Source organism: Microcebus murinus, chromosome 13, assembly GCF_040939455.1.
Source record: "Microcebus murinus isolate Inina chromosome 13, M.murinus_Inina_mat1.0, whole genome shotgun sequence".
Lineage (NCBI taxonomy): Eukaryota > Metazoa > Chordata > Mammalia > Primates > Cheirogaleidae > Microcebus > Microcebus murinus.
The window spans coordinates 21,935,454-21,949,184 of NC_134116.1; the positions used below are offsets into that span (position 1 = coordinate 21,935,454).

Below are 13,731 nucleotides of genomic sequence, written 5' to 3' on the forward strand. Positions count from 1 at the left end.
AGGAGAGACCAAGAACCCAACAGAAATGAGCATGGTTGGGGGGTGGGGAGGAAATCTCCCCATCTACAGCCTCCACCCCACCCCAACAGGTTTGTTTTTAACAGGCAAGTTTGTGATGGGCGGTGGACTGTGTAGAAATAGGTATTTGACAGGCAGCATTAATTGATATCCAAGCTACGCAAGCTAAGGAACATGTGAACCCCAGGCCCGATGGGAGGCCATAACTACCATGTTGTCATTAGAAAGATATTTCTTCTCCTGGTCAATATTTAAATTGCTTTAAGAAATTCTATTCTTTGTTCTTTTTGCACCTCAGAGCCATTGCTCTCAGCAGATATCATACTTTTAAAAGGATTTGTAAAGGAAAACATAGAAGATGGAAAAAAAAAAAAGCACTGTAAGTAGGAAATCAGAGGAGCAGCAGCAAATAGTTGTGGGAAATATATGTTATTATTACTTTCGGCCACTTTCCCCACCTGTGTTATTTTCCTAAGAGCGAGGATGGGCTCTATCCCAGCAGCCTCTCCCTTTAAACCAGGGGTGGACAAAGGACAGCCTGCTGCTTGTTTTTGGATGGCCCATAAGAACCTAAGAATGGTTTTTATATTTTTAAGTGTTTGAAAAAAATCAAATGAAGAATAATATTTTGTGACATGTAAAAGATGCATATATGAAATTCAGATTTCAGTGTCCATACATGAAGTGTTATTGGAAACCAGCCACACCTGTTCAGGTACGTCTGAGCACACTGCACCACAGTGTGAGGTAGCTGTGACAGAGACCACATTGCTCTCAAAGCCTAACATATTTAATATCTGGCCCTTTACAGAAACGGTTGGCCATTCTCTGCTTGAAAGCAATGCCCAGGTGCCCATGTCAGCATCTCTAAGCCCACTCTTTACTGCCTGGTTCCTTCTTGTTGGACAAACTCTGTCTCAGATCTGGCCCTGGATCAGGCTCTATCATCACTAGCTGTGCTTAAGTACTTATCACCACCTGGGAGGGTATTACTTATTTGCTTGTTTACTGCTCATGTCCTTTTCAAAAATGCACACTGCAGATGCAAACTTGGTGAGGGTAGAGACTTGGTATAGACTGTTCACTTCTGTATCTCTAAGGGCCTTCAATGTCCCTGGCATTCGGCAGCTGCTCAATAAATACTTGTTGAATAAATAAATGTGCCCTGGGCAGTTGACCCAACTTCTGTCAGTTTCCTTGTCTAAACAAATGCAGACAATAACATGTAACTTTCAGGTAGTGTGTGAGGACAACTCTAGAACGTGCACAAGGGCACGCAGCCCAGGACCGTCAATGATGCTTGATGGAAAAATTGGGATTCCCATAGCCACGGCAACCTAGAATTTAATCTGCCATTTTTTGTTTAAATAGACTAGGGCGAGCCAGTTAACCTCCATGAGGCTCCATTTTTTCCCCTGTGAAAATGAGAGCAATAATAACTATTTCACAGAATTGTTGTGAGGAATAATGCTCCTGGAAGGACTCAAGAAACAACTGTAAGCTTTGTAAGGACATTTGCTGTCTCCCCTATTTGCTCAATGATTCCAGCCAACAGCCCTCATCTCCTTCCTGCTGGCCGGAAGTGAGGACACCAGTTGAGCTTCTCCTGACAGGCTGGCGCCATCTTGGCTGCTGGACGCACCTTAGGTAAAGCCCGGGCAATGCAGGGACTCTTCTAATGTCCTCTTGCATGATAAAGACACATAAACACACTTGGAGAATGAGCATAATTTTTTTCTCAATGAGACACCTAAATACCAGATAAGATCACTTGAGTAGACTGCACTAGGTTTTTAACATTTTCTCTGATTTATCTTTAGTGGCCTTTTCAACAGGGAAAATGCCCATTAATTAAATTCAGAGATCTCAGAGTGGCTAAGGGGATAGTTCTGAACACTAGCATCATGAACAAGGAGTTAGACAATCTTTACCAAGATATTATTAAAATGATTTAGAACATTAAAAATGTGGAAAGCAAATAACAACAGGAGATTCTGAATGGGAAAAATAATGGCCCCATCTCTTTTTAAAAAGGAATCACAAATGCAAGTATTTAAGAGGTGGAATGGGCAACTTAAAAAAAATGTCGAAAGCCATAAGGGTGATGACAGCTATAAGATGTGATGATAGTTTGTAGACAGATACTAGCCTAAAAGAGAGGGCCAAATTTGGTGCTTCGGTTAGAGCTAAGGGATGCTCTTAATTGTTGGTGACTTTATTTTCTTTTTTTTTTTTTTTTGAGACAGAGTCTCGCTTTGTTGCCCAGGCTAGAGTGAGTGCCGTGGCGTCCTAGCTCACAGCAACCTCAAACTCCTGGGCTCAAGTGATCCTTCTGCCTCAGCCTCCCGGGTAGCTGGGACTACAGGCATGCGCCACCATGCCCGGCTAATTTTTTATATATATATCAGTTGGCCAATTAATTTCTTTCTATTTATAGTAGAGATGGGGTCTCGCTCTTGCTCAGGCTGGTTTTTTGAACTCCTGACCTTGAGCAATCCGCCCGCCTCGGCCTCCCAAGAGCTAGGATTACAGGCGTGAGCCACAGCGCCCGGCCGGACTTTATTTTCTTTTGAGGAGCAATGGAGCAAGCTCTCTGCCTCCTGTACGTTCCCTGAGCTTTGCAGGTTGATATATATTAAACACATTAGAGAGGAGAGACAAGCAAAGAGGCCAACATTGACTAATTCTTATATATCTTGAATCATTCATTCCAACGGTCACTCTCTAGATAATACAGCAGTTTATTAAATGAAGAAGAAAAAATGGATAAAATGAGATGAGTGAGGCTAAGTGCTAGCAAGAGTGAAGCAACAAAGCCAAAACCTTGTGTCCTGCTCTCTGCCAAAAAGGAAAGAAGTTCAGCTAAAAGGAATAGACATAATGGGATGATTTTGAGAAATTTTATAGCATTCAAGTCTGGGTTGGTAATTATCCTATGTTTAGAAAATTAATTCTTTGAGTTATTTAAAATGGAATAAAACCACAAAAAATTTTCTGCAGGGGACAACTCAGCAGGCTGATGGCTAAAACTTAGATGACTTGATGTCTTCCATCTGTAACTTGTGTCTTTCTGTCTCATTAATCTAAGCACACAAGCATCCTCTTTTGCTTCAGTGACCAAATTACAGATTCTTTGGCAACTTCACATCTTATGTTCAAGAATTCTTTTCCTGGAAACTCCATAGGGGTATACACTTTTAAAAAGCAACAACAAAAAAAACCAATAAAAAAAAACCCCTTTTCTTTGTAGTTATACATATGGAAACTACTCAGACAAAGCTGAAATATAGTTAGTTTCATGTCAGTGTTCATTTAATAGTCTTCCAAGTCAATTCTGATGCTTCTGTGATCCTTAAAAAATTAGTCAAGGGTAGTACTGCATTGGCATTTTACTACTTCTTTCAATATTTCAGATACAAATGTCTATGGTTGTGTATGTGCACGACTGGGTAGAGAGGGAGATGATGCAATTGAACCCAATCACTACCCACTGAATACTGTCTTAGCTCCTTTACAACATCACCTTGAATGAGACTCCCAACCGCCTTTTAGGCAAAGATGCTTCCACTCTACAGACCAGGAATCTGAGACTCAAGAAGTAGAGTATTTTCTTCAAGACCCGACTTCATAAGGGATAAGACATAAGGGATTCTAGCCCTGGCTTGTCTAAGCCATACGTAGACCATTCTTCTTTGGGTGGTATTGAGGGAAAGTGGGCAGGAGTTTGGGATAGTTGTAAATGCTGATGGGGAAAGAAGAAAGTGAAAAAATTACTTTGTGGCTTTATCATTAACAGATCAACTGGTAGATGAAACTCAGTTTTGGCTTTGGCGTGGCTGCATGTAATCCACTGGAACTATTCCTTAAGACCAGTTATGATTCTAGCAGCGTCCTAAGTTTCACGGATCAGAGCTCTCTGTCCAAAAGACTATAAAAAGCTTCACAGATTGAGGAGGAATGAGACTAAATCAAGGGGGCACACCGCTCTGGAAGAAAAACTATGGTCTAATCTACAGCCGTATTTCACTCAGGAAGTTATTGGCCCCAGTAAAGATCTTACTTGTGTCCTGGAAGTTGACGTCATTGCCATTGTATGCATTTTTCAGTTTGTTGGTCATCACGCGGAGAGCCATGATCTGCTGTCTGATGAACGTGTCGGGCCGTGTGATGTCCACGTCCACCTCGGGGTTGTTGATCTGGTTGGTCAGCCCGTCGTTCATGATCTCGGGCAAGTACCTGCAAGGCAGCGGCGAGAGAACAGGTGAGAGCCATGTAGCAGGAACCTCGAAACCACATTCTGCCACTCCGCCTTCAACAGTGAGCCAGGACACCTGGCAAAAACCCGACTTAGTTCCCGGAGAAAATGCCAAACTGTAAAAACAAACAATACATATTCTCAGAGGGAGAAGCAGCTAAGACGGCTTCAGACTAGTTTTTTAAGTGGCACTGAATTCTTAGGTAGGCTTGCCTACAAATGAATGCGACATTCATTTCTAGAAATGACTTCTAGAAACCATTACCTAAAATTAACTACTCTTTCCTCCCTCCACCCCAAACGCCACATAGCTCAAGTTGAGGACTTGATAGCTTCCTCACTTCTGCTAATTTTGGTAGTAAGAACCAGTTCTTACTCATTGATTATGTATGATCTGAGAGAATTCACTTGTCTAAAGATGCTCTTTCTCAACTGAACAGGCTCCATCTCAGATTTTAATCAGAAGAAACTTCTGGATATTAAAAAAAAAAAATCCAATCTTTGGGACGTTTGGGAAGTGACTAGTGATTACCAAATGATTGAAGTGTCTATTAGGGTTTTATTTTGTAATAGAATCTTGGGTCTAATTTGGTAGATTCAAGAATTTTCAGTAAAGTAGAAGGGTAAAATCTAATGGCTCTGAGCTTCATATTTCTTTTACTTATACCAAGATGTCAAAATTGTCAGTGTTTCAACATCAGCTGTCTACGCTGCCCAGGTGTATACACTGCCCAGGTGTATTTATACAAGCGGAGGCTAAAGATCTAGGCAACATGCTCGGGGCCCTCTCTGAATCCTTGTTAGTGCCATGACCTGTCTGTTCCCCAGTTTTCCTTCTCTTCTTCTTCCAGAGTGTCTCATACCTGCTGCTTTTGTTCCCCATTTCCTGTGTCCCTCACTGGAGCGCAGATGGCTACTGCAGCCCAAACTGACTTCCCTGCCCCCTTCCCTCCTGTCTAGTGTACCCCGCACATGTGGCCTCGTTACTCTTCCCAAAACCTTGCTTTCAACATGTCACTCTTCTTTTTGAAAACTTTTGAAGATAGTAGCTACTGGGCACTTAACTCAATGCCAGGCATGGTGCAAAGAAATTGACATGCATTTTTATTTATTTATTTATTATTTTTTTTGAGACAGGGTCTCGCTTTGTTGCAGGCTAGAGTGAGTGCTGTGGTGTCACCCTAGCTCACAGCAACCTCAAACTCCTGGGCTCAAGCGATCCTGCTGCCTCAGCCTCCTGAGTGGCTAGGACTACAGGCATGTGCCACCATGCCCGGCTGATTTTTTTCTATATATATTAGTTGGCCAATTAATTTCTTTCTATTTATAATAGAGACAGGGTCTCGCTCTTGCTCAGGCTGGTTTCGAACTCCTGACCTCGAGCAATCTGCCTGCCTGGGCCTCCCAGAGTGCTAGGATTACAGGCATGAGCCACCGCGCCCGGCCTGACATGCAGTTTTAAATTCAGCTCATCAGCAAACCTAGGAAATAGGTATTATTTTATTCCATTTAATGAAATAGGAAACAGAGGCTCAGTGAGCATAAGCAAAGTCACAGAGCCAATAGATGGCAAAAGCATGACGTAAGCCCCATCTGGGTCCACAGCCCAGGTGCCCAAACCCTGCCCTGAACTGCCTGGTGAGTTTTAAGCTCCAGTTCACTCTTACAGCTCAGCAATCGAAGTCCATGTCTACCCAGTTCCACTTCTTTATTGCAATAGTCTCTCAGAGGACTTTCCTTGTCTTACAGAATCTATTCCTTGTATCCATTTCATGTTTGCCTGACCCACAGGGTTTCCTTGCCTGTAATGCACATTCCCATTTAAGTCCCCAAATGTCCTTAAAGACCCAGGCCTAGCCTCCCTTCCTCCTCAAGATATTTCCCAGCTTTCAGGGCTGCCAGGTTCAGTTGGGCGTTTTGCACACTGCACAAAGTCATCCCTTCAAGCTGTAGGAGTGAGTTGGCGCTGAAATCCAGCCTCATTTCTGTGGTCACCAATCCATGCCCCTACAGGACACCATTGATCAAAAGGGGCACATTTTTCTTTTCTTTCTGGTAACCTTTTAATGTTAGAACATTCTCAATCTATATAAAAGTTGCGACAATAACATAATGAACCCCCATGTACCCATCTGGGTGCCTTTTTCCAATTCCTACAAAGGTGCTATATTTGTCTGTGTCCTGGTAAGAAACAGATGGCTCACTCAGAGGGGGAATAAAGAGATTTTAAAGAAGAGAGTATTTATAAAGGTGTGGACAGTTTAAAGGGAACCAGCACAGAGAGGTGAAGTGCCCTGGGGCTGGCAACAGGAGAAGGGGTCACATGGGATAAGGAGGAGAAACTGTCACCAGAATGCACAAGAACTGAAACCACAGAGAGGCCCCAAATGACAAGGCAACTGCCAAACCAAGGCTGTCAGGGAGGAAGCCAGGGGCAAGACAGCCTGACCCCTCTAGTCCCGCCTCCTGACCTCCAGTTGCTGCCTCTGATTGGTTGAACCCAACAGGAAGCTGGCAGGCACGGGAGCCCAGTGGTACAGCTCTTAGGGGTCCTCCTCCAGGGCAAAGGTCAAGGTGGCTCAGGACATCCAGCATTGACCTTCTACAGGTCAATGGTGGTAGCCCTGCCTAACTGCTATTACTATTATTCTCCTACCGCCTCTACTGTTGTTGCTTGAAAACTGAACAAGCGTCGTCTCCTCTATTTTATTATTCCTATTTACATATTCTTGTATAATATCCTTATGATTAAAATTCTTACCCTTCCTGCAAGTCCTTTTCCAAGTTCTGGAAACAAAGGCTCTATCTAGCCATCCTCCAAAAGAACCACACAGAGAAACTTTGATATTTAAGCCATTTTTCAGGTATCGAATCTTACGCATGATGTATTTGTGCATGAATTGGTTTACCCATTTTAAATCAGAGGTCCCCTGAAAAAGCTCCATGTCTTCATCCATATCCTGAACAAAATTGACTTCACAATGTTCGCCAAATAATGCATAATAAAACACACAGTGTGCATTGTAAATTCTTTTCCATGAAGCTTCAAGTATTTACTGCCCTAAAAAATGTCCTCATAGAAATTTAAAAAAGCTATGGACTCATATCTCTTTCTTTTTGCTGTAAAGTGTAACTTCTGTTCTGCCTTTTAATATATCTGGTATAGAAATAAATTCTTGTTTCATTCTGAGATTGCCTTCTGATATAACTCCTAAAATATGACATTGGAGTGACCATTATTGACATGCAATTATATGTGCCAGGCTCCAGGAGCTCTTGAATCATCATAGCCCACTGGAGTGAACAACAGCAGGTGCATGGCATCCTTTGCTGACACAGGCGTTGAGAGGAGCTGAAGAGTGACGGTTGATCCTGGTGTTGCTCCTCTGCATTTTGGAAACTGACTCCTGCAGCTGTACCTGCGCTGAGTCAGAAGCGGGCATTGTTCCTTTCAGATGCCGTGTGCACTGCATGGCTAGCCAAGACTCATTTATCAGGAGCTCACTGCGATAGCTTACATGGGAATGCCACCCCTGGGAGTCTGAACATCCAGCAACAATGAGAGACTGCCAAGTCAACCCAGCCTCTAACTGTGCCTACTGATGCTCAGCCACTGACAATGAAAACAAGTAACAATGCACCCGTGTCCTCAAGAACCTTTTCTCCTTTCGGTGTATTCAAAGGGTGACTTTGGAGACAATGTGGAAACTTAAACCTAAAGCAGCTGGAAGAGGAAATGGCCATGTTGCCACTCCAAAGGTAAATCCTGATGCTCAATCTATGGATGTCCATTGTGCAGCCTGATAGGTCTGTGATAGTTCAACTCTAGGACCTCATGAGCCCATTTATTTATTTATTTGTTTGTTTTCATGTTTGGTCTCTTTACATATTGCTCATATCCTGCAAGAATAGACACATCTTTGAGACCACAATGCTCTTCCTTGCATTAGATTTTGCACAGCTCTTTGACATGGCAGCCTTCTATTTTTGCACCATCATATCTCTGGGAATCATAGGAGAATCTAGGCACAGATTGCCCAGGTTCCAAGGCGGGATGCACATCTATTTGGAGCTGGGAGAACCAGAAGCGAAGACAGACTGGAGAGCTGAACAGGGATGCCACGGTTTGCCAGCGCTCCCTGCGACGGTGTGGGGCGGCATCCACGAACAGCAAGCATCGCTTTTCCACACTGCATGGCTAGGAGCTAAAGCTTTAGCAGTGTTGCAGAATTCTGCAAGAGCATGGCTAGGAGCTAAAGCTTTGGCAGTTTCGCAGAATTCTTTTCTTCGCATCTAATTTCATATTGTTAATGTAGGTTTCCTTGATTCCATCTAAACATGGCCAGTTATGGCCCATGAGAGCGGAAGAGTCCTGTGGAAATTTAGGAAGTGGGAGGGCTGATACACTCAACCTTGTGGGTGGCACCAGGTCCTCACTGCCAGAGTTAGGTGACAGCTTCTGTCACTTGAGAGACATTAAACATGACTTGTCCCTGGCCAAAGTTTCCCACTGGCCAATCACAGCACCTATCATTCTCAATATTCAAAGACATTCCTTACAGCTGTGCTGAGGCTTCCAGAAATAGCCTGTGGATACATGAACGTGCTTGCTGGGAGGGGAGCCATGCTAACTTATCAGCGTTCACTATTTCTCATCACTGCATTAATGCGGGTGGTTGTTCTGATGTAACGCACTGCATGTTGGGAGAGGGACGCACAACTCTTAAGACTGAATGGATTTGAGAGCCAGGAAAAGTTCTGACATGAGGCGCTGGCAAAGAAGGTATAGCCCAGTGTGCCCAATGGGGTTGTCACGAATCCAAGTGGGAACTGAGGCAGGAATGGGGAGAAGTGGGATGTCTGAGTGCTGGCCTGGTTTCTTTTCAAGTTCCAAGTCCTTCCTCAACTGCTCCTCTCTTAAGGCACAATTGGAAGAGTGAGATGAAAGCAGTTTCAAAACTGTTTGTTGCCACAAATGAGCTCCATTCAACGCCCGTCTTTCTAATTCTAAGCTATATTTGCATTCTGCTTCAGCAGGTTTAAAACTTTTACTCATCTAAGAAGATATCATGCTAATCTAGGTCCAAAATTCCTTCTGTGCCATTCCGAAACTCAAAAAATCTCCAACATTTTTTCTTCAACCTGCTTGTTAGCAAAACTTCATCTGATCTGAAATGAGGCTAATTATGGTCCTCATTTATCCCACTTAGTGTAAATATTAATGCATTTGGCTGCAAAAATATTAATGTGTTTGTAGGTTGCAGCCCCAGAGCCCACAGGGAGTATTACACAATATATAACATAGTCACTGCGGTGGGTGATTTTCTAAACTCTAAAACGTTTTGAATTCTGAAACACATATGGTTTCAAATAAGTGAATGCAAACCTCTTGTGTCAGTAACCTCTTTTAGGAGTGTTCATAAATCTAAGTGTTAAACTTCATACACATTAGGATCGCTATTATTTAAAACAAACAAACTGAAAATAATGAATGTTGGCAAAGAAGTGGAGAGATTGGAACCCTGTGCTCTGCTGGTGGGAATGTAAAATGGTGCAGCGGCTGTAGAAAACAGTCTGGCAGTTCCTCAAAAAATTAAAAATGGAATTACCATTTGATCCAGCAATTGCACTTCTGGGTATATACTCAAAATACACCCAGGCAAGGACTTGAGCAGATATTTGCACACCTCTGGCCATAGCAGCATTCTTCATAGTAGCCAAAGGGTGCGAAGTGTCCATTGTTGGATGAATGGATAAACAAACGTGGTATACTCAGACAATGGGAATATCATTCAGCCTTAAAAAGGAAGAAAATTCTGACACATGTTCCAACATGGACGAACCTTGACAACATGATGCTAAGTGAAATACGTCAGTTACAAAAGGACAAATATGATACTATTCCACTGATATAACACACCCAGAATAGTGAAATTCATAGAGATACAAAGTGGGATGGTGATTTCCAGGGACTGGGGGGAAAAAGGAGGTGGGAAAACAGATTTTCAGTTTGGGAAGATGAGAAAGTTCTGTGGGTGGATGGGGTGACGGTTGCAAAGCAATGCGAATGCACTTAATGCTGCAGAACTGTACGCTGTAAAATGGTTAAAATGGTACATTTTATGTTTGGCATATTTTACCACAATTTTTAAAATATGAGTTTTAAGTACTTCTTTTTTACACGTATTGATATAAATGGCTTTTTTCCTTTTCCATTTTTCCTGGAGGAAAGTGGTATTACTCAAAGCATACTGTGACCTTATGCTTTAAGTAGATGTATAAATTCTTGAAGACTGTTAAGCTAGAGTTGTCTGAGGCATTAGGAACTGCACGAGATCAGACACTGAGATAGGGTCCAAGGCACACGAACTGCGTATGACTCGGAGCATTTCTGATCTCTCTGGGACCCACGGGCAAGTGTGACCATGGGCAAGCCAGGTAGCTACTTTATTTAATTACTTACTATTTGATTCTAATGTATTCTTATGAAAATTAAGTTGTTAACTTGGCTCCGCCAAATGCCACATTTCTGCCAAATGCCAAACCTGTTCCTTAGCAGTGGCTGACTGCAGCAGAGTCTGGAGCTTTAAAGCCCGAGTTCCTGCACAGAAGAATGATTTGTGTGGCTCTCCTCCAGCTGGAGAACTTGAGGAAGGAAATGGTTTGGGAACTCTTTCGGAGAATGCACAGCTCCTGGGTTGCAGCAGTGCGTGGAAGCTAAATTCTTTGATTTGGCCTCAAGTAACTCATTGGCAAGAGTTCTGCAAACCCATCCTTTCTTGATTACAAACTCCAGAGTGGTTAGGAAAAAAGACTCTCGCGAGCCAGTGTTCAGGGCTGCCGAGTTATGGACCAAGAACAAGCTCCCTTCCTGCTATTGGAAGCCGTCTCTGCGTAAAAACATTTTGCCACTTATAGGAGGTTCGCGGAGCTTCCACTCCCCCAGGACACTCAGGAAGACTTCGTGGGGTTCCCAGTCCCCACGTATGCCCAAGGAGGGAAGTAAGCATTCTAGAATGCCAGGTTTGACAGTTGCCAGTTCTTATCTTTTTTTATTTTTTGAGACAGAGTCTCACTCTGTTACCTGGGCTAGAGTGCCGTGGCATCAGCCTAGCTCACAGCAACCTCAAACTCCTGGGCTCAAGCGATCCTTTATGCCTCAGCCTCCCGAGTAGCTGGGACTACAGGCATGCACCATCATGCCAGGCTAATTTTTTCTATATATATGTTTTTTAGTTGGCCAATTAATTTCTTTCTATTTATAGTAGAGACGGGGTCTCGCTCTTGCTCAGGCTGGTTTCGAACTCCTGACCTTAAAAGATCCTCCCGCCTCAGCCTCCCAGAGTGCTAGGATTACAGGTGTGAGCCGCCGCGCCCGGCCTGCCAGTTCTTATCTTAGAATTCCCACCTTCCCAAGGCATTTGTGTTGATATACACTGGATATTTTACAGTCCTTTAAAATACAGCTAGAGTGCTTTGGGACATACTCCACAATCAGACTAAAACAATAGTGTCCTTCAGACCTCGAGTCACTGTCTTTGACATCATCATGCATCATCTCATTCTCCTTCCATCTGCTCGAACTTACCCACTCATACCTCGCTATTTTCTTTGGTTAGCCAGTCTACACAGTGGCTGGCGAGAGTGACTGATCTACTTTCTAGACTTTTCTACTTTTCCTATTTCATACAATTTACTGTGTTTACCTCCTGGCCTTGGGAAGGATTTCCTTGCGGACATAATATTTCTGTGAGGATCAGGTGTCTTGAAAAACAGCAGAGGCTCCTTGCAAAAGCCATGTTTCCAAGGGGTCCAATTAATTTCGTCCCTCAGCCAGCCCTTTGATAGCCTCTTCCCAGAGGCATTTTAAAGAAAGGACACACTGACAGCTAAACACTGGCTTACAAGGACCAAAATCGAAATCGAAAAGTTGTGTTTTTGTTTTTTTTTCCCGGCCAATTTTATGGGGGAAAGGGAGGAGTCTGGAAACAACTGACTCAAGAACCCTGAAGACTCTGAAAAGAATTTATGTCCCATCAGATAACCCACGTGCCGTTGGGGCTTGGCTCTCAGACCACCTTTCATTTTTCCTGCCCCCATCTCATTCTCGCTCATACTTTCCTTTATTTTTTAATCCCTATGAGTTTAGAAAAAGGGTCTCCATAAAAAGAAAACAAGCCCAAGAGAAGTTATCGATGATGTCATTTCACGTGGCTATGTTCTTAAAAATCAAGAATCTGCTTTTATAAGAGCAGAAAGGTAAGAGCCTATGTGAACACCATTAGCGCTTTATTTTTTCTCCAGCTGCCTGACAAAGTTCTAACCTGTATGTGCTGACCGTATAAAAGTTTTATTTCCTTCAGAGTCCATGCTTTCCTGCCTCCCATCTAATCATTCTTCCCTAGCTCCCGTACAGACAGCTCATTCCGGCCACCGACTGCCCAGAACGCCCTTCCCGGGGATGACTGATGACTGCAAATGTCCTCCTAAGGGCCTCTAGGTTCACCCCGGGAACTTTGGGAGGCCTAGATTTGTAACCTGAACCACGACTCCTTAATTTTTTTTCCCTTCGGCCTTCTAGATTATTATCGATTTTCCTCTGTAACTTACTAGCTTCCTTTCCATTCCTATTTGTCTGAGTTGAGGCAGAGTGTGGCTGTATCTTCTCCCATTTACTTAGCTAAGTGAAAAATAGGAGGGCTAGAAGTCGCACCTGCAGACTCACTTTCCTGCTGGCCGTGGAAGACGGCTAGGTGGCCGTTCTCAGGTGACAGACGCTGCCGAGAGCACCAAGAAAATCCCTCCATCAGCTCTTCTGATTAGTAGGATGCTAATTCTGAGTACTAACTGCTGTGAACTTAATGTCTGTGTGTCTCTGAAACCCTAATTCCCAATGTGATAGTGTTTGGAGGTGGGGGGCTTTGGAGAGGTCACTAGGGTTTAATAAGGTCATGAGGTTGGATCCGATGGAGTTCCCAAAATGGGATAAGTGCTCTTGTAAGAGGAAGGGACCAGAGCACACGCGCTCGCTCGCTCTCACTCTCTCTCTCTCTCTGCCAGCAATGCAGGCAGCTGTCCCCAAGCCAGGAAGAGCCCTCACGAGAAACCTGCTGGCACCCTGATCTAGAACTGTGAGAAACAGATTTCTGTTGTTCCAGCTGCTCTTTCGATGGCATTTTTGTTATAGCACCCAGAGCTGACTAAGACATGAATCGAATCAAATACCGACCAAAGATTCAAAGTATTTATCTTGCCAGTCATCACAGTGGCGCCATGCGAGAGCAGAGGTCTGTGGGGATGACACCCTGCACACTGACGGCTGAGCTGCATTCCCAACTTAGAATTCTCTCTGGGCACCTGGGGAAGCCTCCGCAATTCACTGCTGAGATGACACCACACTCGCCTGTGCCCTGGCTCTACCTGGGTGACATTGCTCTGAGCCAGGTGACCTCCCCGCC

At 43.7% G+C, this 13,731-nt stretch overlaps 1 protein-coding gene across 1 annotated transcript in view; it reads right to left on the bottom strand.

Moving 5' to 3' along the window:
* Nucleotides 1-13,731, bottom strand: part of GPC6 (glypican 6) — a 1,089,202-nt gene that overhangs the window by 4,459 nt on the left and 1,071,012 nt on the right. The window contains exon 8 of the mRNA XM_012769753.3: nucleotides 4,079-4,254. Within this exon, the coding sequence (XP_012625207.1) occupies nucleotides 4,079-4,254 (176 nt within the window). The remainder of the gene's footprint in view (nucleotides 1-4,078; nucleotides 4,255-13,731) is intronic.